This window comes from Mixophyes fleayi, chromosome 3 (genome assembly GCF_038048845.1).
Source record: "Mixophyes fleayi isolate aMixFle1 chromosome 3, aMixFle1.hap1, whole genome shotgun sequence".
In the NCBI taxonomy this organism is placed as follows: Eukaryota; Metazoa; Chordata; class Amphibia; order Anura; family Limnodynastidae; genus Mixophyes; species Mixophyes fleayi.
Genome location: NC_134404.1, coordinates 235,585,221 through 235,611,388, shown reverse-complemented (window position 1 = coordinate 235,611,388; position 26,168 = coordinate 235,585,221). Strand labels below are relative to the sequence as shown.

Sequence of the window (26,168 nt, the reverse complement as noted above, 5' to 3'; positions counted from 1 at the left end):
GGTATTGCTGCAATACTAGCACCATTTCAATGCTTGTTAAATAGGCTTCCCCAGGCAAGCATTTGGAAGCCCCCTCTACAATTCCTGTGTTTGTCCCTGTTGGATCTGTGGTCATGAGAATCTATAATCTACACTGGGAATGGGATAAATATAAACTTGTTTGTAAACTTCCACAAATAAATACAGAAAAAATACATTAATTTTGCATTAAATAAATCTTGTTTTACAAAGGGTTGACACATTCTGGGCCTGAGTCATAAAGGAGAGCAAAGCATAAAAAAGGAGTAACATTTGCACCTGAACAAAACCATGTTGCATTGGAGGGGGAGGTAAATTTAAAATGTGGGGACAGATTTATAGTTTGGGTAAGACATGTCCTAGATCAACTTTAAATTTGATTGTACTAATAAAGCTAGCAAGTATTTGTGTGCTAGATAAAGAAAACAGCCAGTATTTAACTTATGTGCAAAATAATAAACTAATTTACACCCCTTGCATTGTAACATGGTTTGTCCAAGAGAACATTTACTCTTTTTTTGCCTTAATGACTCAGGCCCTCTGTTTCTGTCTCATATTGAGCAGCACCAACGTTAAAGCAGTGTCTTCTTTAATGTGACTATGTAGCTAAAATACATATATGTTTTGTGAATACTGGATGGACCTGGAATAGTGCAGCTAAAGCACAGTCTGAACTTATGAGATCGTAACCACGAAAGCAAGAGCTCTAGCTCTTGTTTATTTCATAACCATGACAACCCCATTGTTACAAAGTAACACGGTGTGAGTCAGCTGCAGGCTGGATGCTAGGTGTAAGATTATTTCTGACTGAAGTAAGTACAGCAAATATATAGTAAACAGTAAAATAATTGTTTATATGAGTGTTTGTTGAAACTGTTTTTTATTCTGCTTGGACAGTTCTATAGCACGTTGGATGCAGTCCCTTATGCTGGATCCGAAACAAGTGTAAATAGAGAATATTTTGAAAGATTTCCACTCGACAATACTGTTTTGCTGTGTTTGAAATAACTATGTATCTGGTATCATTGAAATTCAAGTTGACCCTGGCTTTACAATATCTAAGCAATCAGTAATTATATCATATTGTTTAGCTACTAAATGACCTGGACTATCTTGTAGTTTCATGAACAAATTAATTTAGTATTGTTGTGCTGGTGAAACTTTGCTAATTTGTCTAGTTGAGTTATTTGATTTTTTTTGTGAAAAATGTGGCTTTTTGGTTGCATTTGTAATTATATATGCTTTTATTTTGTTATCATTATATGGGAAAAATGGGATAATAAAAAAGCAAAGAAAACTATATTTTTACATACTTTTACTTATTTTTTCGCACAATAGGTTTCCCCAGAAAAATATTCCCTTAAATGTATTAAGAAGGAAGTTATTTGAACTAGAAATAAACATATTTATTTTTTTTAGCTTGTATTATTTGATCAGTGCATCCACTAATAGGTCACTGCAACTATATTAACATTGCTAAAGTTGTGTGTTGACAATATTTCCAATGAAAACTAAAAGAAATATACCTATTTTTAATTTTCTAATATGAGTTAATCTGGGTTATCTTGTCAGACCATATTACTCTCATCCCATCTTTGGGACTTAGTGACATCAGGCCTTATTCGTTAAGGAACTTAGGCAAGTAATTGAGTAAGTTTTCTGGACAAAACTATGTTGCAATGCAAGGGGTGCATATTAATTTATTATTTTGCACATAAGTTAAATACTGGCTGTTTTTTTCATGTAGCACACAAATATTTGATGGCTTATTTGTACACTGAAATTTAAAGTTGATATTTGTGTGCTACATGAAAAAAACAGCCAGTATTTAACTTATGCGCAAAATAGTAAACTAATTTATACCCCTTGCATTGCAACATGGTTTTGTCCAGAAAACATACTCAATTACTTGCCTAAGTTCCTTAATGAATCGGGCCCATCATTACCGGGTTTTACCACTATGAGGAAATGTGCATTGTGTATGTGCCACAAAGCATTAATTGAATGCTGTACATTTATGCTGTGTGGGGCCTCCAGCCCATCACCCCCATGCATGTGCAGGAAGCCTGCCGGTGGCCATTTTTAAATTTTATAAAAGTAAAAAATAAGTTGACACACTGCAGGGGAAAATGCAGAATTTCTAGAGGGGGATTTCCATGTCTCACTGTCAGAGTGTAAGTAAGGGATGTGGCTACCATTTGAGACAGTGTTGTTCTGCTCTCCAACTCTTCCCATCCCCTTCAAATACAGGGGCAATGTTAGCCAACTGTCCTGATTCTGGTAGGGCAGTCCCAATTGTGTGTGACTGTCCCACTCAATCAGGATTTTTCCCATACTGTACTGCTTATTAAGGGCAAACTGCATGTGTTTAACAGTAGTGCACACAGAGGCCCTTAACTAGCAGTACAGTTGGGTTGGGACATATATCCAAACTATCCTTACAGTTGGGACAAATGCCTGACTGAATGGGACAGTCCCACAAAATCAGCACTGCCCCACCAGAATCAGGACAGTTAGTGGACTTTGCTGATTTTTCCTATCTGTTCTTGAGGCTACCTGTTGTTGCTGTGTTCTAAGATCGTTGCTGCTGCTTTGGAAAAAGTTAGCATTTTTGTTTGCATGTTTTATGTACCTATCCCTTTTTGTCAAAGTTTAGCAGTGACTGAACCATTTAGGCGTCCCTCATCCCAAAAAGCCCCAATGTTAAATCAATTGTACCTAATAATTAGGACTCCCTTTCTGAAACCAGTGCTGACATTAAATGAATAGCATTCACATTTAATAAACGGACCTATTTCCTTCCTGCTAGCTCTGACATTAATTTAATAGCATTCAGAAATAATAGATAAGACCCCAACATGCCTTAATATTAAATGAATGCTTCCAACATTTAATAATTACACACTTCTCCACCAAACAGCCTTAATATTAAAAAAATAGGTTTAATTATTACTTGGGAATACTATTTTCCCAATATTAAATAATTGGTATTCACAATTAAAAACTAGCCCCACTTCTCCCTAAACTCTGCTCCACATTAAATTAATATTCCCCCAAACCACCATATAATTAAATAATGCCATCACATCACCTTAAATTAATACTCATTACTGTGACCCACTATTAAATGAAATATTCCTCAACAAATAAATTGCCAACCACAAATAACTTAATATTTCCCGCCCACTAATAAATGATTGTTACCCACCCTTACCATTAAAATAATACCCAGCCTCCACCCCTATTACATCAAAAGGGCCTACCCAACACTTACCTTCTACCATCAGGCTGTGTAGATGTCAGAGGCAGACTCTTCTGTCTCTCTCTTTATTACCCACTCTCATGCTGCCCACCCCAGGAAAGAAGAGGACGAGATGTATAATGTATATATAAGCGTGTCACAGAGCTTTGCATCCCTGGCAATGAAGTGCCTGTCAATGAGTAATGGACAGGACAGGGGAGTTTCCTGGCAATTGGAATTCTCCACCTAAGTGTGCGCCTGCTCTGCACACACTACACAGGCATACAAGCCCAGGCAGGCCGGCCCACAGTATTTTGTACCAGGCCCCACTGGTGTGTTGACAGAAACCACATGATGTCACTGGCAGCCACATTACAGTTACACAGCAGTGTTGGGTATGCCATATTAATCCAGTGTATATTTATGGTCACTCTAAACAAAGCCTATGCTCTGCAGCTTTCTTTATGGCATAAAATAAAGATTTCAATGTTCATTTGAAGACCCCAGAGTAAGTACTTCTAGGCTGAGTCCTTAAAATCACAGATTTTTCTAAACCACGAGTGTCTGGGTCATAACCTGAGAGTTCCCAAGTTAGCATACTGATTTATAACGTTGAATAACTTTTCATGTAAATTTGTAAATAATCAGAATGATGTAAGTAGAATGATATCTGTGTTTACATTATAATGTGCAATTGCAATTCAGAATAATAAATACATATATTATACTGTAAATACAATGCCAGTGTCACAAAGACTTTTACATTGTTATGCTTTGCAGTTATAGCACCTTGGTACAGATAAATAAGTGCTGTGTCAGTTAATATTTCTGCTGTATTTTTATTTTATTGTAACACTGCAGTTATTGGTGAGGAGTATTTCATTTCCATGGGCTGCTTATGCAATACTTTCAGCTTCTCTTTACATTATGTATCATCAATAAAATCACACCATATATTTGTTTTTTCCCCAGATTTGCTGGTGCATATAGTCATTTCAACATTTGAGACATATATTGCTATTATGTTAAAAACTAAGCAACAAGCTAAAATCGTACCACTTAGCCAAATTTTGGATGGAATAGAAAGAGCAAATAAGGGTGATTCCTGGGATTATACAGGTGGACATCTAAATCATAACCATCTTTTCAAGCCCCAAGGTCGAGAAGAGAAGGTCTTCTGGAAATCTGGAATAAAGCCACAGAACTTGCATCCTAACAAAGACAAAGAGCACATACTGTCCCTTAAGACAGATAAAAAGGTCAAGAAAATGAAAGATGCGCTCACAAAATTTACACTTGAGACAAGTTTAGTTCAAGAGGATACCAAGACCAAATCATTGTATGCACTTTCTCCAGTCACAAAGCAAACTGGTCCAGCTACACCAATAAACACCCCGTTTGCTAGTCTTGTTCTGGAATCTCAGTCAGAGGGGACATGCGTGGAAAATCTAGAACACACACATCATAAAGCGTCATCACAGATGGAAGAGCTGGAGCTTCCTGAATTAAAACTACTGAAGTTTAATTGTGAAAGGAATAGAACATCCCAGGGTTACACAGAGAAATACCAATTTGTCCCGGCTTACTTTACTGGCCTAACTAAATATGATCAGTTCAACATGTTTTTACAGTTTGATAGAGAGATTCTTCAAAAGCAATATATTACAAAAGATTTCTACAAGAATGCTTCTTCTGAGTACTATGAAAATAATTTAGCAAAGGTATGAACATGTTTAAATGATTATGCAAACACTTATTTCAAAATTAAAGTTGGTTATATGAACATGGGTGATCTGTTTGTGCAGCGTCTTAATGTTGCACGTGGTTTTATTATGAGGTGCCCGTCACCAAAATCAAATAGCACCAGTGTCGCAGCAATAGGGATAGTAGCAGTAGCAATCCAGTTTCCATGGGGGTCCTGATGTAATAGCAATATGCTTAATTGGCTCAGGGCTACTTGTTTATTTCCTTTTTCTTGTGCCAATGCAAGCATCTCGATGACAAGCATAGCAATTACAGGAAAAGTTATAATTCCAATGTTCTTAGAAAGGCAGGCAGCTATGGAAAATGTTGGTGTGGTGGTTGTTATTAGAGATGAAGTTCTGAAGAGGGCCCTATGTGAGATTTTGCACTGGGGCCCTTTAACTACACAACTGAATGCCACAATTATTTACCTACTACATTGTTGCAGTGTTCTTCCAGTATCCGCATGGAACTATATTTTTTCATAAATGCTGTGCTGCCTTTGGAATTAGAAACAGACTTATTCATGTTTCCCAACTGATAAAAACATCTTCTATTCATTTTTCAGTCACCTTATAGATGAAGTAATAGGATTTATCCAGAGAGATATTGTGGAGCATATTGGACACTTCTGATAGGCTCCCAATAAACTCAATTTGAGGAAATCATTCTGAAACTTGCTCAGACATTGGTTCAGTGATCTTAGTTCCTGTACACCTTTGATGTCCTATTGAACAACAGCTTAAACTGGACATCAGACTGAAGCAGCTGAAAATTGTGCATGCAAAATGCTGCTGCTTGTGTGCAGAGCATCAGACCTGGTACTTAATAGTGTTTTTGATGTTAAAAGAGGCCAGTGAAGATGCATGTCAAACACAATAAGTTTGACGCTAGCATTTTTATTAGTGTTTTGATGTCTCTATGCTTCTCCAACACATTTAACATGCATGAAATGCATCAAATAGAACAAAAAATGTTTGCAAAAATGTAACTAAAAAGCAGCATATCCAAACGCTAGTGAAAATTACAAATAGATTTTAACAAAACTCTCTAGCTTTATTAGCATTCATTTGTGTAATCCTATTTATTTTAAAACAAATCTTTGAATCATGTTTTACATGTTCTGACTGTTTTATCTCCTACTTACTTATCCACTTCTGGCCAGGCTGTAAAATAGTTAGAATAAATTCCTTGCTTTTTTATCTTTAGCTTTTTGCAGTATGGGAGTGTTGATACCTGTCTATGTGTAGGCTGGAGCATTCCTATAAAATTGATATAAAATTAAACTGAATTTTAATTTTTAAATATATATTTTTTTTAATTTCATAAATACATTTAACATAATTATAGAAAAAGTGATAGTATTAATTTAAAGCATAGTGTCTGCCACTGCCAAGGAAAGAAGTACAAGATTCTGAGTTATTGTTCATGAAAAGATGCTTTAAAATCTATATATAGCAAGAAGCAAGGTCATTAAGTGAAACTATACTTCCCCCTACAATGCTTGATATTACATAAAGGAATGTGACCTATACTATATATCCTTCTCTTAAATGTTAGAATATTATTTAGATAACGCTCGCTTACAGCGTGCTACCATATTTCACCTCATATCAAAGTTACTTCCCTATCCATAAAATAATCTTTCATTGCAGCACGAGCCAGCAGCAGGTGCGTGAGGCACGAGCAGAGTAGCTGTCAATACATGTACCTCCTAACTTTTGGGCCCAAGCGGGACAGTGAGACAGAGCCCACAAATAGAGACTGTCCTGCCTAAATCAGGGAGGTATGGCAGGTATCCTCCCCCAGAATGTCTGGGAGACTCTTAAATTCTAGGTAGGTCTCCCAGACTCCCAGGAGAGCAGGCCATTCTAACACCCACTTTCTACTCCATGATATAAGAACAATCTGCATTTACTTGAGATTTTGATTGTATACAGAAACTAGATTGCTTAATTTTAGATCACTAATTATATTATCTTTTCAAATATGACCTCACCACAAGGGAAATTTATAGTATTTTGGGCACCTTAAGTCTGGCACATGCTTCAGAGGTTGGATAGGTGCATGACTGTGTGGACAGTAACCATAGTGATTCTAACTATGTTACTAACCTCTTCTTTTTCTCTTTTTGTTTCAATTTCTTACTTAGAAACTTCTTAATATTGCTCATATTATACCTCCACATTTGGCCCATCTAGAGATCTTCAGTGAAACATTCAGAAACATTTGCAATGATTCGTCTGTTTTTGGAAATATACTGAGACATATAAAGGTAAATATTTTATTAGGTGAACATACATGGATAGTATTTTTAAATAGAAAAAATGTAATAATGTGTGGGTGAATTGTCCTTGTTTCTGCGTGTCTACCTGAAAAAACACAACATTTAGACTGGGTGGCCATATGGCCATTTAAATTCAGGTTCTATCAATAATTGTTTGTGAAAGGACCCAACATCAATTCACTCTTGTGCAGGCAGCCAGGTAAAACACTACATCAGTTGAATTTGAATTATGTTATTTATAGTCTGTCTACATGGATGGTATAATCTATAGTCCGTCTACATGGATGGTATAATATATAGTCCGTCTACATGGATGGTATAATCTATAGTCATCTCTCTGCCATCTCCTCCTGGATGTCCTCTAGATTTCTTAAACTCAATCTTGCTAAAACTGAACTCATTGTCTTTCCTCCCTCTCGTACCTCCTTCCCCTCTGACCTCTCCATCACTGTTGACAATTCATCTATCTCCCCTGTTCCCCAACTCCGCTGCCTAGGTGTCATCCTCGACTCCTCTCTCTCCTTTGCCCCTCACATTCACTCTCTCGCCAAATCCTGCCGTTTCCAGCTTCGCAACATTGCCCGCATTTGGCCCTTCCTCTCCCAGGATGCCACCAAATCTCTCGTCCACTCTCTGATTATCTCCCGCTTGGACTACTGCAACCTTCTCCTTATCGGCCTCCCCCTCTCTCATCTCGCTCCCCTTAGATCTGTACTTAACGCCACTGCTAGGCTTATTTTCCTCTCTCGCCGTTCCACCTCTGTATCCCCACTCTACCAAGCCCTTTACTGGCTCCCCTTCCCCTACAGAATCCTTTTCAAGCTCCTCACTCTGACTTACAAGGCCCTCGCCAACTCCACTGCTCCCTACATCTCTAACCTTATCTCTATTCATGCTCCCTCCCGCTCACTGCGATCGTCCAACGATCGTCGCCTCTCTTCCCCTCTGATTACCTCCTCTCACGCACGTATCCAAGACTTCTCCCGCGCCGCTCCCCTCCATTGGAACAAGCACCCTCGCTCCATCAGAACTTCCCCTAATCTGTCCTCTTTCAAACGAACATTAAAAACCCCACCTTTTCCTTAAAGCCTTCCAGTCTCATGCCTAAACTCCCACCGGTCGGCTACCTCTCTTTCTCATCCTTTCTTCCCTTCTCCCCCTTCCTCCCGTCTCTCCGTTTCATCCATGTGTCTGTCTGTCTTCCCCTCCCTTTAGATTGTTCGCTCCTTTGAGCAGGGCTCTCCTACCTTCTGTTTCCATCACTTTTAACTGCGCTCTCCAGCTACTCAGCTCACCTCCTCTCAGTCCCTCTGCCCTCTGTCTCCTCTCACTTCTCTCCGCTCCCCTCAGTGACTCTCAACCCGTCATCCGTGCCCACCCTCTTGGGCCATAGTTACCTGCCTGTACTCACTTTTCCCCTCCCTCCCTCCATTTCATGCTGTGCCTGAGCCCCCAGAGTTATAGTGCTTACTGTTACTTGTACTGTGCTGTTTCACCTTGTACTGTGCCTTTTTTTGTCCTTGTACGGCGCTACGGATACTTTGTGGCGCCCTATAAATAAAAATTAATAATAATAATAAAATATAGTCCGTCTACATGGATGGTATAATCTATAGTCCATCTACATGGATGGTATAATTTATAGTCCGTCTACATGGATGGTATAATGTATAGTCAGTCTTTATTGAAGGTATATAGTCAGTCTACATGGATGGTATAATGTATAGTCCGTCTTTATGGAAGGTATGGCTTTCAAACAATCAAATAAAAGGGTTCACCCTCTAAAATAAACTTTCATGTATTATGATGTGTGGGGGACTGTGCAATCCCTATTCTTGGTCTTCTGTCCTTCTGTCCAGCATGCTCAGTGGATGAAAAGAATACAGGTGGATTGGGTGGCATATGCTTTCGCTTCTGTCCTATATCACCACCATTTTAGATTCTATTAATTTTGGGATGCAACTTTGTTTCTGATGAGGTTATTTAATTATATTGTACTTTATCTTTAAGTTAAAGTATATATAATTAATATAGAAGAGGTGGCTTGCTTCATAACTTCTGGCTGTATTACAACAATACTATGTTTTTAATCAAAAAAAGTGGCAATTGGTAATAGCAGGTACATAAATAAATACATTTTCTAATTAACAGCAACATATTTTTGCTGAAAAGAAAACATTGTCTTTTAGTACAAATGCTCTCACAATTTACATATCTAGAAACAAATTCAGGACCACTAACATCCCCATAGAGGATTTATAACTAAAATAGTCCTTAGTGCATTCATACTCATACCCTGCACAGTGTTGGACTGGCTTATGCTTGACCCACCAATAAATCCAGTTGCAAGAGTAAGTATTAAATATTTCACATGTTTGGTTAATGGATTTGTAATAACAGAAGACACTAAATTTACTATTTCTATGTCTACCTTGTATCATATATGCAAAAAGTGTATATCTTCTGTTAACTTTAATGGCAGTCAGAGTATAAGGAAGACATGCTATTTAAAATGGTTCCACCAAGATATGAAATATAGATTGCACAGAATACATGTGGTTGGCTTATTGTTTTTAGTAGGTGGTCAGCCAAACAAAAGAGAGCAGTCCCCCTCTTCCAGTCCAGCCGCAGCACTGAAAATGTTCCTAAACGCGTTAAATAAGCAGGATCACAAAGAGGTGGCACCCATGTCAGCTCTATAGGGTCCCTGTGTAAAAGACATGGGGTCATGTTCAAACATAGCATGCACTACATTTTCACATTATCCACCAGCCAGGGGTACCAGGAGGGGCCTAGTGCAATGTGCAGGGGACCAATTGTTTTTTTGCAGGGGCCTGTGACTAGAGGACTGGGCCTGATGAGGCGTAAGACAAGGCTATTACACAATACAAAATAAAATGAGTTGTTTCCCATCTGGTTTTCTCAGGCAGTTTGGCCTAAACTGCATGCAGTTTAAGGTTTTGCAACTGCCACACATCGCCAATGGTTTAAGTTTTCAGCTTCCAAACCGCAGGATAGTAATTAGTAAATATAGTAAAATCTTCCGTTTTATAGGTTTGCAAGCAGCAAAAAAAGGCCCCTTAATGAATTTACCCCATGATGTCCAAAACACCTGGGGCTGTGAAATGAAAGACTGAACCCCAGGAAAAAAGGCTGCATTGAGCAGCCCCCGATGCTATGGTGAGGGAAGTGCTGGGTAGCTCTCCCCTCACCCCCAAACCTCAACCTGCAGCTTTAATGAATTAATTCCCCAGACGTTTTTGTTTGCATTTCAGTTATATAGTCTAGTGCATCATTGTGCAGAGGTCAGGAACACCCTTCCATTCACACGTCAGCAAAATTTGTTTACATAAATGCACTGTCCTGTAAATGTAAGGCATGGCTCCCAAAAATCTGTGTTGTAACGGCACTTGAGAGACTTTTGTGCTGCTTGGCCATTGAGTTTACAATAATTAACTATTGGAGTGGGTGGTAGGGACCCTTTTGGGAGGGCTTACCTGGGACGTCTGCGCTTTGTTTCGTTGTTATGAGGGTTGGTGCTGCCTTGACGGATGTTCCGGATGTTCCAGTTCCGGTTTTTGTTGGTTGCTTCCTTGTTTTTTCCGTGGCGCGGAAAAAACAAGGAAATAATCAACTATTGTAAGTTACAATAAGCAATTTAACTTCCATCTATGAAAACCTGAAGTTCATGCAAGTCTCCACAAACTACTATGAATAAATTCTACTTTGTCATTCAATATCAAAATTCAGAAGAACTTGCAATGTGCAAATGTATTATATTCTTATTATATTGTTAATAAAGCAGCATGTGCACTGTCTTTAAAGAATGTTTTTGTAAATAAATTTCCAAACTTAGGTTTATTATGTGTAATATACCACATTATTTGTTTTTCTTTTAATTCCTGTAATCATGTTACTATATTTTAATTATTACTTTATTAGCAAAACTATTATTATTGTTGTATGTTCTTTCCCCCTTTTTAACTAGAGTGCCTATGAATTATACATAGAGTACCTGTTGGATACTCAATCTTCAACACAACATGAGGTAATTGCTTAGAGAATAACAATTGAATTATATTTGCTGTATATAAATGGGCTGCTGAATTTGAAAATGAAGGGATAAAACAGATCATATGTTCAAAAGTTAATGGACAAACAAAAAAAACACAATTATAAAACAGACTTTGAAAATATTGATATAATTAAAAATGTAGGAACAATAGAAGAAAGTTTAAAAAAAATGATTGGGTTAAGAAAAAGATCATCCCCAAACAATGATCCCTCAATGCTGAGCTGGAAATTAATAAGATAGAAACCAAGTAAAGTTACTATGAACTAATTACATAGAGGATTAATCTATATGAAATGCTGTTAAACTTAAAGGGTCTGATTCATCTCTAAACGCAGTGTGAATGCAACTTGGTAATAATACTACAATCATTCAGAAAAATATGTTTTAAAAAATGTTTTTGCATTTTTTTTACATGAAATATACAAATTAGGATGTTAATGTGTTCTGTACATAAAATGCATTTTTATAGTTTCTCTTAGTTGCAAACATATGTTCTGGCATGCAAATGTGTAGTGAACAGAGGTCCATATAAGGGTCTTCTTTTTTCTTTATCTACCTTTAGAAGAGCATTGTAGTGGGTACAGTGCTATGGTCAAAAACCAGAGGTGCCCAGACCTTGAATCGGCTGAATGTGCATGTGCTCGACCCTGACATGACCGTACTGTACATTGCCTATGATAGTCATCCCCTTCCCTCCCTCTTTCTGCCCTTTGTGTCGTATGTGTCTGAAGTGTCCTCTGCGTTTGGACATGTATTGCATTTCAATAACGTTCACTGGTGTAAGTCCCATTCTGGTGCATGCAAAGAGATATTTCATGAAAGATACGGCACACAAATGAACTTGCGTTTGAAGAATAATGAGGCTTGAAGTCTTTGAATTGTGGGAGGAAACCAGGACACCTGGTGGAAATCCATGAAAACATGGACAGAACATGCAAATTCCACACAGATAGGGACCCTGGTCACAATCAAACCTATAAACCCAACGCTGTGAAGTCAGAGCTGGATTAAGGCTCTGGGGGGCCCGGGGCACTTTGGACAGGGGGGCCCGGGGCACTTTGGACAGGGGGGCCCCTAAAGTGTACTATGGCTATAATTTTAGACTAATACACAGACAATACTGTGTGCACTACTGTTAGGTGCAGGCAGCTCCCCTTCATGAGCAGAGCAGAGTGAAGTGGGACATACCTCCCAACTGTCCCTGTAGTCGGGACAAAGTCCTGACTGAGTGGGTCAGTCCCCAGGACTGCCCCACCAGAATCAGGACAGTTGGCAGAATGTCCTGCTTTCTCCTACCTGTTCTTCCCGCTTTCAATACTTGTTGCTGCTGCTTGGTCCGAAGCTCAGTTGTGCTTGTCTGGATTCTGAATGTTGGTTCCCTGTTTGGAAATAGAATAGGTACATGACATATAGAAATACCAGCAATGAGTGAACACAGTAGGCCTCCCTGCCTCTATGCAGTCCGACATTAAATCAAAACAATTCATGTTTTATTATTAGTGCCCCTTTCCTGTAACCAGCCCGACTGTAAAATAATTTTATTCATCTTTAATAAAAAGACTTATTGCCCCAAACAACCCCAACATTAAATTAATAGTAATCACATTTATTAAATAAACCAATTTCCTACTATACATTAAATAACTTGCATTCACTTTTAAGAAATAGCAATCCTTTTTCCAAAACTCTGCCACACATTTAATTAATAGCACCCAAACCACTCCAACATTAAATTTATCATCCCACCCTACATTGATAAGTCTGCACCAACCCCACTATTAAATTAAATTGCCCCACCATCACCCCGCAAACAAAATAACACCCATTAATTAGCCACTACCTACCTCACAGATTACATTGCCACAAGCCCCTTGAGGCCTCACACACATTACATTGCCACAAGCCCCTTCTGCCCTCACACACATTACATTGCCACAAGCCCCTTCTGCCCTCACACACACTACATTGCCACAAGCCCCCTGCTGCCCTCACACACATTATACTGCCACAAGCCCCCTGCTGCCGTCACACACACTACATTGACACAAGCCCCGTGTGGCCTCACACACATTAAACTGACACAAGCCCCTGTGTCAACTCAGCAAAGGATAATCCAGAATTTAGGAAGGGATTGAGGTAACATATTAATTAGAAGTTTCCATTCCTTTCTGGGGGTTTTTCTTAAGGGAATTCCTTTGCAATGCAAAATCATCATCAATCATTTGTAGAGTCATTTGGTATAGTACCACATGTTTCAACTGAATAAGAGGGAAATTTTATTCTATTTTACAAGAAGTATAATATTATTATTTAACCATCCTGAAGATGTATAGTCCAGATCTGGTAAGTATGAACACATCATTTATTTTTTAAATATTTTGTAAATTAGTTAATCTTTATAGCCACTTGTTTTTATTTTATAGTTTGCCACATGCATAGATAATATATGATAAAAGTCTGGTGCTTGTGTATTATGTTGCCTATGTTTATTTTTTAGATTTGTTTTAAATTGTTACAAACGCTTTTTTGATCTACGAGTGTTAATATTCATTTTAAAATGGATTTCGTGTACTGCAGTTCGTGTACCCTTTTTTTTTTTTTTTTTTTAACAATTTAATGTAAAATAATGTGAGTAGAGAATCCTTCCCACCTCTTCATAAATGTCTGCTAAAAGACTAAAATAAAATGTGTAAAATAAGATGCTGTTCCAAAATACAGTGAAAAGGTGCCAGTAAACAAAGAAACTGTACTAAATAGACACAAGTTTCCACATAGTAAAACAAATACAGTTACTTCCTCATCGTTTTAGAGGTTGTCAACAAGTGTAGAGTCTGTAGATAAATAATTTGCAGAGAGCTCCCCCCCAAATAGTGCAGTATATTAATAAATTGCAGCTATGACGAAAAGAAAAAATGCACACCAGATGGAATACATATGTAAGCTTATCTCAAATGTCTTGTGGTCTGTAGATTTCCAGTGGATCTGTTTCTCATAGGTAGCAAGCAGCTCAATAGATGCAGTTATACAGAACAGAAAAAGATAGCAGCAATATAGTGTAATAAAATCATCAAATGTAATAAAGTGTCACGGGCACTAGTAGTCTTTACCCAGTATCACCCGCTGATGGTCTTATCAGAGCAGTTGGTATATGATACTCTGATGGCAGGGTGATAATGGAACTGGAAACAGTAGATGGTTAGAGAATGCTCAGAAAGTCTATGACTAGCAGCACTGGTAAACAATAGGTAACTGAACACGAGGATCTGGATGGACAAGGACACGTGAGGGTAGTCAGTGGTCTGCGCACGGCAAGTTGTACCACTGCTATGGTGAGAAGAATGTCCAGGAGTAATAAGGAGGTGGAAGTCAGCGGTCTGCGTATAGCAAGTTGTACCGCTGTCTGTAGTGAAGGAATGGAATCCAGGTGAAGGTAACGGGGAAGTCAGTGGTCTGCGAGTAGCAAGTTGTACCACTGCTTATGTGAGAGGATATATGCAACTGGTGACACAGGGAAACAGGAATCAGTGGTCTGCCTCTAGCAAGTTGTACCACTGAATATATATGTGAGGAAGGACACGAGGAGATGAATGCTATGCAGAGTCTACACGGGGACACTGAACTTGATCCCACGTTGAACTGCACACAATGATAATAATGAATGAACAGCACTGCACAGATAAACAAAGTCACTCAAATAGTCCAGCAAAAGGAAACACAGTCAATAATAGCAATAGTCTCAGAGGATGGAAACTCCGGAGGAGAACAACTCAGTCCAAATGGATATGCAATACACCAGCACAGTCAATGAGAAGTATGCATACCGTGGTTCAGATGAGCAGGCTGTTAGAGATAGCTGCAGGGATACCTGAGCGGCAGGGAACAGGCGAGAAGAGAAGTCCTTGCAGAATGGAAGCGGCAGGTAGGTGCAGCGCACTTGTAGGTAGGCCAGCAAGGACGACAAATACTCAGGAAGCAGTAGTATATCGAATAGAACAGCAGGAGACCACGGGAGAGTTGAAGCGATGTAGCAAAGCTGGAAGCCGAGGAGCGTAGACTCGATGCAATAGGCAAGCTGAAACAAATGGACACACTGTAGAAGCAGTAGGCAGCGGGTCAGCTGACGGCAGGTAGAATGCAGACTGGAGCGCTGAGACGAGCAGACTCTGTAGACACGCTGAAGTAGCGAACAGGAATCAGCTGCTGGAGTCACGATGAAACACAGGAGAGCTTGCAGTAATCTGTAACTGTAGATACACGGAGGCAGCGGATAGAAATCAGCTGCTGGAGTCACGATGAAACACAGGAGAGTTTGCAGTAATCTGTAACTGTAGATATACGGAGGCAGCGGATAGGAATGGGCTGCTGGAGTCACGATGAAACACAGGAGAGTTTGCAGTAATCTGTAACTGTAGATATACGGAGGCAGCGGATAGGAATCAGCTGCTGGAGTCACGATGAAACACAGGAGAGTTTGCAGTAATCTGTAACTGTAGATACACGGAGGCAGCGGATAGGAATCAGCTGCTGAAGTCACTAGGAACACGAGGAATAGAAGTGGTCTGGAAACCACAAACGGCAACCAGGAATCAGCATAAGCTGAACACACGAGCAGGCACTGGAACACCTTCAGAGACTCATGAGGAATGAGACTCCAAGATCAGGCAACATGGTATTGACCACAGGTGCTTAATATAGGGAGTGTTGCCTGATCAGCCAATTAAGTTAAAGGAACAGAACTGAAGGTTAAAAGGGACTGCACATGCGCAGTACCTCATTATAATGGACGGACACGGTTCCTAGCTACCTTAGAAGTAGCACTCACAGTCCGGTGAGTGACAGTACCCCACCTTTTAAAGGTGGGCACAGAACACCTGGAACCGGGTTTGTCCGGAAATTTGGTATAGAACTTTTTCAAGAGAGCTGGAGCGTTGAGATCTTCAGCTTTGATCCATGAACGCTCCTCAGGACCAAAGCCTTTCCAATGCACGAGGAAACGAAGAACTCCTCGCGAAATTTTAGCATCCAAAACCTGAGTAATCTCAAAGTCTTCCTCCTGATGAACTTGAAGTGGCCGTGGTGCTGAAGGAGGGACCGAGAAACGGTTGATGATGAGAGGTTTGAGCAAGGAAACATGGAAGGCATTGGAAATACGAAGACTCTTGGGAAGTAAAAGTTTGAAGCAAACTGGATTTATAACTTGAATGATCCTATATGGACCAATAAAACGGGGAGCAAATTTCATGGATGGAACCTTCAAACGAATATTCTTAGTAGATAGCCACACCCGGTCTCCGACTTTCAATGGTGGAATAGCCCGTCTCTTTTTGTCCGCAAAAGACTTATATCTGGCAGATGTCTTCTTTAAACAGGTTTTTACCTGAGCCCAAATATTTTTGAAGGTTTGACACAAAGTCTCAACAGCTAGGAACTTGGGTGGGCGGGAGGGCAGGAAATTCCGGGAAAGACGGATGGTGACCGTAAACCACAAAGAATGGAGTTTTAGATGATGACTCATGGTACATGTTGTTATGAGCAAATTCAGCCCAAGAAAGTAATTCTACCCAGTTGTCTTGATTGGCTGACGAGAACATCCTTAAGAAAGTCTCAAGATCTTGGTTGACTCTTTCAGTTTGTCCGTTCGATTGGGGATGGTAGGAAGATGAGAGTGCCAATCGTATGCCCAAGGTCTTGCAAAGGGCCCGCCAGAATCTGGAAACAAATTGTACTCCTCTATCTGACACGATCTCGAACGGACATCCATGGATACGGAAAATTTCTCTAATGAAATGTTCAGCCAGGGTAGAAGAAGAAGGTAAACCAGACAAGGGAACAAAATGCGCCATCTTCGAAAATCTATCCACCACTACCCAAATGGTGTTGCAATTCTTACTAGGAGGAAGCTCAGTAACAAAGTCCATACTAATATGGGTCCAAGGCTTAGATGGAATGGGTAGTGGCTGAAGCAACCCCGATGGAGTTCCGCGGGGGGTCTTGAACTGGGAGCATAAATCGCATGCCGCGATAAACTCTTTGACATCTCTCCTCATAGAAGGCCACCAATAACTTCGAGAGAGGATTTCAAAGGTCTTGCGTTCACCAGCGTGTCCAGAGAAACGAGAAGAGTGAAACCATGAAAGGATTTTTTTCCTAAGAGCAGGAGGCACGAGGGTCTTCCCAAATGGTAGCATTTTCGTGGAAGAAGCAGCCAGAGAAACACATTTGGGGTCGAATATAAAGTGGTTAGGATTCTCTTCAACGTCTGAGGACGCCACGAAGGCTCGAGATAGAGCGTCTGCTTTTTTATTCTTTGCAGCTGGTTTGAAGGTTATGATTAGATCAAAACGGGAAAAGAAAAGAGACCATCTTGCCTGACGAGGATTTAAACATTGAGCAGACTGTAGGTATGACAAATTTTTATGATCCGTAAAAATTGTCACCGGATGACAAGCTCCCTCTAACAAATATCTCCACTCCTCCAATGCTACTTTAATAGCCAGCAACTCCTTGTCCCCGATGGTGTAATTCTTCTCCGCAGGCAGAAGACCCCGAGAGTAAAAGGCACAAGGATGGAATTTTTGTTGCTCCGATTTCTGGGAGAGAATGGCTCCTAAACCAACATTAGAGGCGTCTACTTCTAGGAAGAAGGGAAGCGTCACATCAGGCTGTCGAAGGATGGGAGCAGAGGAGAAGGACTCTTTAAGAAATTGAAAGGCTTGGAGAGCCTCAGATGACCATTGCTTAGTATTGGCCCCTTTGCGAGTTAGAGCCACAATGGGAGATGCAATTGAAGAGAAGTCTTGAATGAAGCGTCTATAGTAGTTGGCGAAGCCTAAAAAACGCTGAATAGCACGAAGAGTAGTTGGCTGAGGCCAAAGTAACACAGCATTCACCTTTTCTGGATCCATTTGTAGACCAACTCCGGAAACAATATAACCCAAAAATGGAATCTGGGGCAACTCAAATGAACATTTTTCTAATTTACAGAATAATGAATTTTTCCGGAGTCGGGAAAGAACTTCGGCCACTTGTTGGTGATGTGAAGGCAGGTCTTGGGAAAAGATGAGTATGTCGTCCAGATATACTACGACACATACATATAACAAGTCCCGAAAGATCTCATTAATGAAGCCCTGGAAAACAGCAGGGGCATTACATAACCCGAAGGGCATTACTAAGTATTCATAATGCCCATCTCTGGTGTTAAAAGCTGCTTTCCATTCGTCACCGGACCTGATTCTAATCAAATTGTAGGCACCACGAAGATCCAACTTAGTAAAAATCCGGGCTCCCTTGATCCGATCAAACAACTCAGTAATCAGAGGAATGGGATACCGATTTTTGATAGTGATAGCATTAAGTCCACGAAAATCTATGCAGGGGCGTAATGATGCATCTTTCTTCTTCACGAAAAAGAACCCAGCTCCAGCGGGAGAAGTAGAAGGTCGAATAAATCCTCGCTGGAGATTCTCTTGGATGTATTCAGCAGTAGCCTGAGTCTCAGGTAATGAAAGTGGATAAACACGACCCCTAGGTGGAATCTTGCCAGGTAACAGGTCAATCGGACAATCCCATGAACGATGAGGGGGAAGACGTTCAGACTGAGCTTTATCAAAGACGTCGGCAAATGAAGCATACTGAGGAGGAAGTCCCGGTGAGGAAGGTGAAATGGAGGTTTGCTGTATTCTACGAGGAACAACACGAGAAAGACAATGTTGGTGACATTCAGGTCCCCAAGACGTAACTTGAGGAGTGCGCCAGTCAATCTGGGGAGAATGACATTGAAGCCATGGAAGGCCTAAAACAATTGGACTTGTAGTAACAGGAAGGATTAGAAACGAAATTTCTTCTCGGTGTAGGACACCAATCTGAAGGGTCACTGAAGACGTACTTTGGGTGATGAGACCGTTGATAATACGTGATCCATCGATAGCCGTCACCGTAATAGGAGTCTTCAGGGTAATCACTGGTAGGGACCATTGATTTACAAGGGATTCAGAAATGAAATTTCCCACAGCTCCTGAATCAATTAGAGCTTGGGACTCAAAAGACTTAGTAGCAAATGAAATGGTAACGTCAAATGCACAGATTTTTGATTTCGTAGAAGATGGAGAGGACTCCAGGGACCCTAACTTCACCTCTCCAGAACTAGTTAGGGCCTGGCATTTCCCGATTTTTTGGGGCATGACTGGAGCATATGTGTGGCATCAGCACAATAGATACAAAGTCTATTCTTAATTCTTCGATTCCTCTCTGCAGAGGTTAGTTTGGAACATCCAATCTCCATCGGTCTTACCGGAGGTGAAGCAGGACGAATTTGAGCAGTGGAACGAAGAGATGTCTTAGCTGAAGTAGTTCTCTCAGAGTCCCTCTCACGAAATCTGAGATCCACACGATGACAAAGAGAAATCAAATCTTCTAAAGACGTAGGGAGTTCTTGAGTAGTCAGTGCATCTTGAATTTTGTCCGAGAGCCCCTACCAGAAAGCGGCAATTAATGCTTCAGTGTTCCACTGAAGCTCAGAGGCTAAGATCCTAAATTGAATGAGGTACTGTCCTACTGTACATGAACCCTGTCGTAAACGTAGAATGCTGGAGGCAGCGGAAATAACACGACCTGGTTCATCGAATACATTATGAAACATGGAAATAAATTTGGCACTATCCTGTAACAACGGATCATTTCTTTCCCACAGAGGGGAAGCCCATGCGAGAGCTTGTCCGGAGAATAATAAGATGAGATAGGCCACTCTGGAACGATGAGTCGAAAAGTTTTGAGGTTGGAGCTCAAAATGTACTGAGCATTGGTTGAGGAAACCTCTACATATTTTGGGATCTCCATCATACTTTGACGGAGTTGGCAGGTGAAGCGTGGAAGCCGTAGACACTTGGGATGGCACTGGGGAAATGGAGGAAAGCACAGGAGCATCAACAGAAGGTGTAATATTCTGCCCAGACGCTCTTTGGGAGACTAACTTCTGGTAACATTGTAGTAATAGTTGTTGACGAACATCCTGTTGTTCCACATGGGTGACCAGATGCTGCAGCATCTCTTTAGCTGTGGGTTCCGAATCTGGGTCTGTCATGGCCTGATCTTACTGTCACGGGCACTAGGAGTCTTTACCCAGTATCACCCGCTGATGGTCTTATCAGAGCAGTAGAGTTGGTATATGATACTCTGATGGCAGGGTGATAATGGAACTGGAAACAGCAGATGGTTAGAGAATGCTCAGAAAGTCTATGACTAGCAGCACTGGTAAACAATAGGTAACTGAACACGAGGATCTGGATGGACAAGGACACGTGAGGGTAGTCAGTGGTCTGCGCACGGCAAGTTGTACCACTGCTATGGTGAGAAGAATGTCCAGGAGTAATAAGGAGGTGGAAGTCAGCGGTCTGCGTATAGCAAGTTGTACTGCTGTCTGTAGTGAAGGGATGGAATCCAGGTGAAGGTAACGGGGAAGTCAGTGGTCTGCGAGTAGCAAGTTGTACCACTGAATATATATGTGAGGAAGGACACGAGGAGATGAATGCTATGCAGAGTCTACACGGGGACACTGAACTTGATCCCACGTTGAACTGCACACAATGATAATAATGAATGAACAGCACTGCACAGATAAACAAAGTCACTCAAATAGTCCAGCAAAAGGAAACACAGTCAATAATAGCAATAGTCTCAGAGGATGGAAACTCCGGAGGAGAACAACTCAGTCCAGATGGATATGCAATACACCAGCACAGTCAATGAGAAGTATGCATACCGTGGTTCAGATGAGCAGGCTGTTAGAGATAGCTGCAGGGATACCTGAGCGGCAGGGAACAGGCGAGATGAGAAGTCCTTGCAGAATGGAAGCGGCAGGTAGGTGCAGCGCACTTGTAGGTAGGCCAGCAAGGACGACAAATACTCAGGAAGCAGTAGTATATCGAATAGAACAGCAGGAGACCACGGGAAAGTTGAAGCGATGTAGCAAAAGCTGGAAGCCGAGGAGCGTAGACTCGATGCAATAGGCAAGTTGAAACAAATGGACACACTGTAGAAGCAGTAGGCAGCGGGTCAGCTGACAGCAGGTAGAATGCAGACTGGAGCGCTGAGACGAGCAGACTCTGTAGACACGCTGAAGTAGCGAACAGGAATCAGCTGCTGGAGTCATGATGAAACACAGGAGAGCTTGCAGTAATCTGTAACTGTAGATACACGGAGGCAGCGGATAGGAATCAGCTGCTGGAGTCACGATGAAACACAGGAGAGTTTGCAGTAATCTGTAACTGTAGATATACGAAGGCAGCGGATAGGAATCGGCTGCTGGAGTCACGATGAAACACAGGAGAGTTTGCAGTAATCTGTAACTGTAGATATACGGAGGCAGCGGATAGGAATCGGCTGCTGGAGTCACGATGAAACACAGGAGAGTTTGCAGTAATCTGTAACTGTAGATACACGGAGACAGCGGATAGGAATCAGCTGCTGAAGTCACGATGAAACACGAGGAATAGAAGTGGTCTGGAAACCACAAACGGCAACCAGGAATCAGCATAAGCTGAACACACGAGCAGGCACTGGAACACCTTCAGAGACTCATGAGGAATGAGACTCCAAGATCAGGCAACGTGGTATTAACCACAGGTGCTTAATATAGGGAGTGTTGCCTGATCAGCCAATTAAGTTAAAGGAACAGAACTGAAGGTTAAAAGGGACTGCACATGCGCAGTACCTCATTATAATGGACGGACACGGTTCCTAGCTACCTTAGAAGTAGCACTCACAGTCCGGTGAGTGACATAAAGTTTAACAAAATGCAGATTTACAAAATCAGAAACAAAAAGTGTTATCTGCTGTACTTCATGTGAATTCCCAGGATTAACAGTCATTTTCCAATGATGGCAGCCACATATGAATGGTACTCGATCCAGATCTCTCTAGACTGGTCCTTAGATGATCTCCACTGTGTTTTTTCCTATTGTGGACTTCCTCACGTGCACTTTTTAGCTAATACCATATGTCTATTAATTTCATATTTATCTACTTCACCTATTGCTGCTGTAAGTCTCCCTTAGGGTCTATGCTGTTTGAGGTAAGGGCTGCATTCCTAATGAGCTTTAATAGGTGCAATTAGTGCACCTTTTAGTTATCATTATTCATCTCCTGCTCGGTGGCACCAGTTTTGAAGTGGGGGGGAAATAGAGAACAACAGTAGCACAGATTATTTTAGGAGATGCCTGTGATGACCTTGTGAGAGGCAGTGATATGCCCATTCATGTGATCAAGTGAGTACAGGTCTGCAAATGAGGGTAATAGTTAGTTCTTTATTAAATCTACTAGAAGTCCCCGGTCATGAATGCAAATGTAATATTTTGCATGTTTGAAATAAAAAAAATGGTTATATTTTCCAAAGGCGTTATTGGTTATTATCTATATTGCCCAACACTCTATGGCAAAAAATCAGGAACACAAATTCCCACACATTTGTTCAACTGAAGCCATGGCATGCTCTGCCCATATCATGAGCATATTTGGCAATACCATTATGTACTTTAAATTGGACATGTAAACATAAATCTGTGCTGTAATATCGGCTGGACCTGCAGACAAGCCCCCTGCTACCGTCAGACACAAGCCCCTGTGTAAAAAAAAAACCCCACACAAACACACACACACACACACACACACACACACACACACACTCTCTCTCTCTCTCTCTCTCTCTTACCTTGCTCTCTGCTGCCTCAGTCCAAGCTGCTCAGACAGGAAGTGAAAAATGAGCACTTCCTGTCTGAGGTGCAATCTGCCATTGACCACCAATGATGATTTGATTATCTGTCTAATTCACCCCCCCACTCCCGCGGGGAGGGGGGGTGGGGGGTGCCTCGAGCGGGGAGGTGGGTGAAACGCTGTGCCCCCTGTGCCCCCCCTTAATCTGGCTATGTGTGAAGTAGCAGTGTGACAGAGCTGAAGTGATTGACAGAACTTTAGGTTGACACTGGTTTCCACCCAGTTATCATTTAAGTCATATTTACAGGGACGTACATGCAGGGGCAGGCTGTGCTGGGGGGGCTGGGGGCATCTGCCTCCCAAGTGGGTCCCATAGTGGACTACCTTGGGCTGGGCCACCTGCATTTTTTTTTCCTTTAAAATTTTATTAATAGGCTGCTGAGTCGAGTCTTGCCTCCCGGGCTAAAATTTGCCAGCCCTTCCATGGGTACATCCATTCTCACTTCTAACTGATTCAAGCACAAAAAAGAAGGTACACATAGGGAGATTCAATTCAGCGCAATGTGCCTCTGGAATGTCCATGTCTGATGTTGTGGCAGGAATCAACGCACATCTTTTCTCATCCCCCATAAAGGTACGCAGAAAAATGAGCGGAGATTCCTACTGTAACAATGTGGCTAACAATGCGAGCAGCTGCAAACCGCTGTGATGTTCGCACGCCACATCACCAGCAATTGAATCCCCCTCAATGTGTGAGTTTTTTTTATTTGGCACTGTATGATGTGTTACATTTCTGTTAAAATATTAAATATCAGTTGATAATTCATTTAAATTCCAGTATCCCTTATAACATCAGCGAAATACTAAAAACCATTTAAAATAATTATGAAAAATATTTTGTGTATAATACATTTTTTATTATACCCCTTATTTTGTCATTTGAGCTTACACTTGGTAGCAATTAAATTCTCACTGTCCTATACTTGCTCAATTTGTATAGGAATCTTGTTTAAAATGCTCCAATTAATAGCTGTTCCTATGTTAAATGTTGCTGATTTTTGTTTTTAAGTAAGAGTCTAGTTATCAGGGTTACCCTTTTTTTGGGCTCTTCCCAACTTCTGCTGCCAAATAATGTTGGGCACAGTTAAAAAGTTGACTCATTTGCCACTTCATAAATCTGTACTCTACATTGAGATAATCTAATTCATGTCATTGATATCATATGCAATCTTTGACATCAGCCCTTGTAGGACATTCATAGATGTCCAGAGAGCATCTTGGATTCATCTGCTTGCTCTGAGTGTGGTTAGAGATCCTTTGTTTCTCCCATATTCACATCATTCACACCTCACATTCATTTATATGCATTTAACCTGGACCTCCTCTCTAATGACAGATTCTAAACCCTACTAATACGGTTACAGTCAGGGCCGGACTGGCCATCTGGCACTTCTAGCATTTGCCAGAAGGGCCGATGGCTGTGTGGACCGGTCCGGTACCCTGCACCACGATCATGGGAGTATTTGTATACTCACATGATTGCGGCGCCGCAGCCCCCCGCCCTCACACGAATTGTTTTTTTTAATTTTTTTTTTCTATTAGCAAAGCAGGGGGCGGGCGGCTCCGGCGCTGCTATCATGTGATCGCGGTGTCATGTGATCGCGGTGCAGGGTACCGGACCGGCCCACACAGCCATCAGCCCTTCTGGCAAATGCCAGATGTGCCAGATGGCCAGTCCGGCCCTGGAAGAAACCAATTGTGAACAAGTAAGTACTTTTATAATACTAAAGAAGTTAGGTGCCGTTAATCAAGTACACTTTGTTTGCTGGTAACCAGGAAGTGTTACCACATCTATATAAGCGACAAGCCTTAAGCTCAGAGACGCAAATACTCACATGATTGCGGCACCGGCGTCCACCCCCCCCCCCCTTTGTCATCATGTCATCATGTCACGTCCGTCATTCAGTGAAGAGCGGCGCCCGGAAGAAAGAAGAAACGAGAGAAAAGAGAAGAAATACAGAGGTAAGTAAAAGAGAGTAGAAGTGAAGAGAGGCGTAGGGGAATGAAAAGGGAGAAAAGGCACAGGGGAATAAAAAAGGGGAGAAAAGGCACAGGGGAATAAAAATGGGGGAACAAAAAGGAACAGGGGAATAAAAATGGGGGAACAAAAAGGCACAGGGGAATAAAAATGGGGGAACAAAAGGCACATAGGAATGAAAAAGTGTGAATAAAAGGCCATGGGGATGAAAGGGGGGAATAAAAGGCACAGGGGAATGAAAAAGGGGGAATAAAAGGCACATGGGAATGAAAAAAGGGGGAGAAAAGGCACAGGGAAATGAAGAAGAGGGGGCATAAAAGGCACAGAGGGATGAAAAAGGGGGGATAAAAGGCAGAGGGGGATGAAGAAGGGGGGCATAAAAGGCACAGGGGGATGAAGAAGGGGGGCATAAAAGGCACAGGGGGATGAAGAAGGGGGGCATAAAAGGCACATGGGGATGAAGAAAAGGGGGGAGATAAAAGGCACAGGGGAATGAAAATGTGGAAATAAAAGGCACAGGGGAATGAAAATGGGGGAATAAAAGGCACAGGGAAATGAAAAAGGGGGAAGGAAAGGCACAGGGGAATGAAAAAGGGGGCATAAAAGGCACAGGGGGATGAAGAAAAGGGAGGGAGATAAACGGCACAGGGGGATGAAGAAAGGGGGGGTAAAATGGACTGGGTGATGAAGAAGGGGGGCATAAAAGGCACAGGGGGATGAAGAAAGGGGGGGATAAAAGGCACAGGGGGATGAAGAAAAGGGGGGAGATGAAAGGCACAGGGGGATGAAGAAAGGGGGGGGTAAAAGGGACTGGGTGATGAAGAAGGGGGCATAAAAGGCACAGGAAGATGAAGAAAGGGGGGGGATAAAAGGCACAGGGGGATGAAGAAAAGGGGGGAGATGAAAGGCACAGGGGGATGAAGAAAGGGGGGGTAAAAGGGACTGGGTGATGAAGAAGGGGGCATAAAAGGCACAGGAAGATGAAGAAAGGGGGGGGATAAAAGGCACAGGAGGATGAAGAAGGGCAAAAGCAGCATTGCAGAATGGGATGAAGGGG

General features: G+C 41.5%; 1 protein-coding gene across 1 annotated transcript in view; it reads left to right on the top strand.

The window, feature by feature from the left end:
* Positions 1 to 774: 774 nt before the first annotated feature.
* C3H6orf118 (chromosome 3 C6orf118 homolog) overlaps positions 775 to 26,168 on the top strand; it is a 78,266-nt gene continuing 52,872 nt past the window's right edge. Inside the window, exons 1-4 of the mRNA XM_075200683.1 lie at positions 775 to 830; positions 4,232 to 4,980; positions 7,155 to 7,277; positions 11,278 to 11,337. Coding sequence (XP_075056784.1) covers positions 4,282 to 4,980; positions 7,155 to 7,277; positions 11,278 to 11,337 — 882 coding nt within the window. The 5' untranslated portion in view covers positions 775 to 830; positions 4,232 to 4,281. The remainder of the gene's footprint in view (positions 831 to 4,231; positions 4,981 to 7,154; positions 7,278 to 11,277; positions 11,338 to 26,168) is intronic.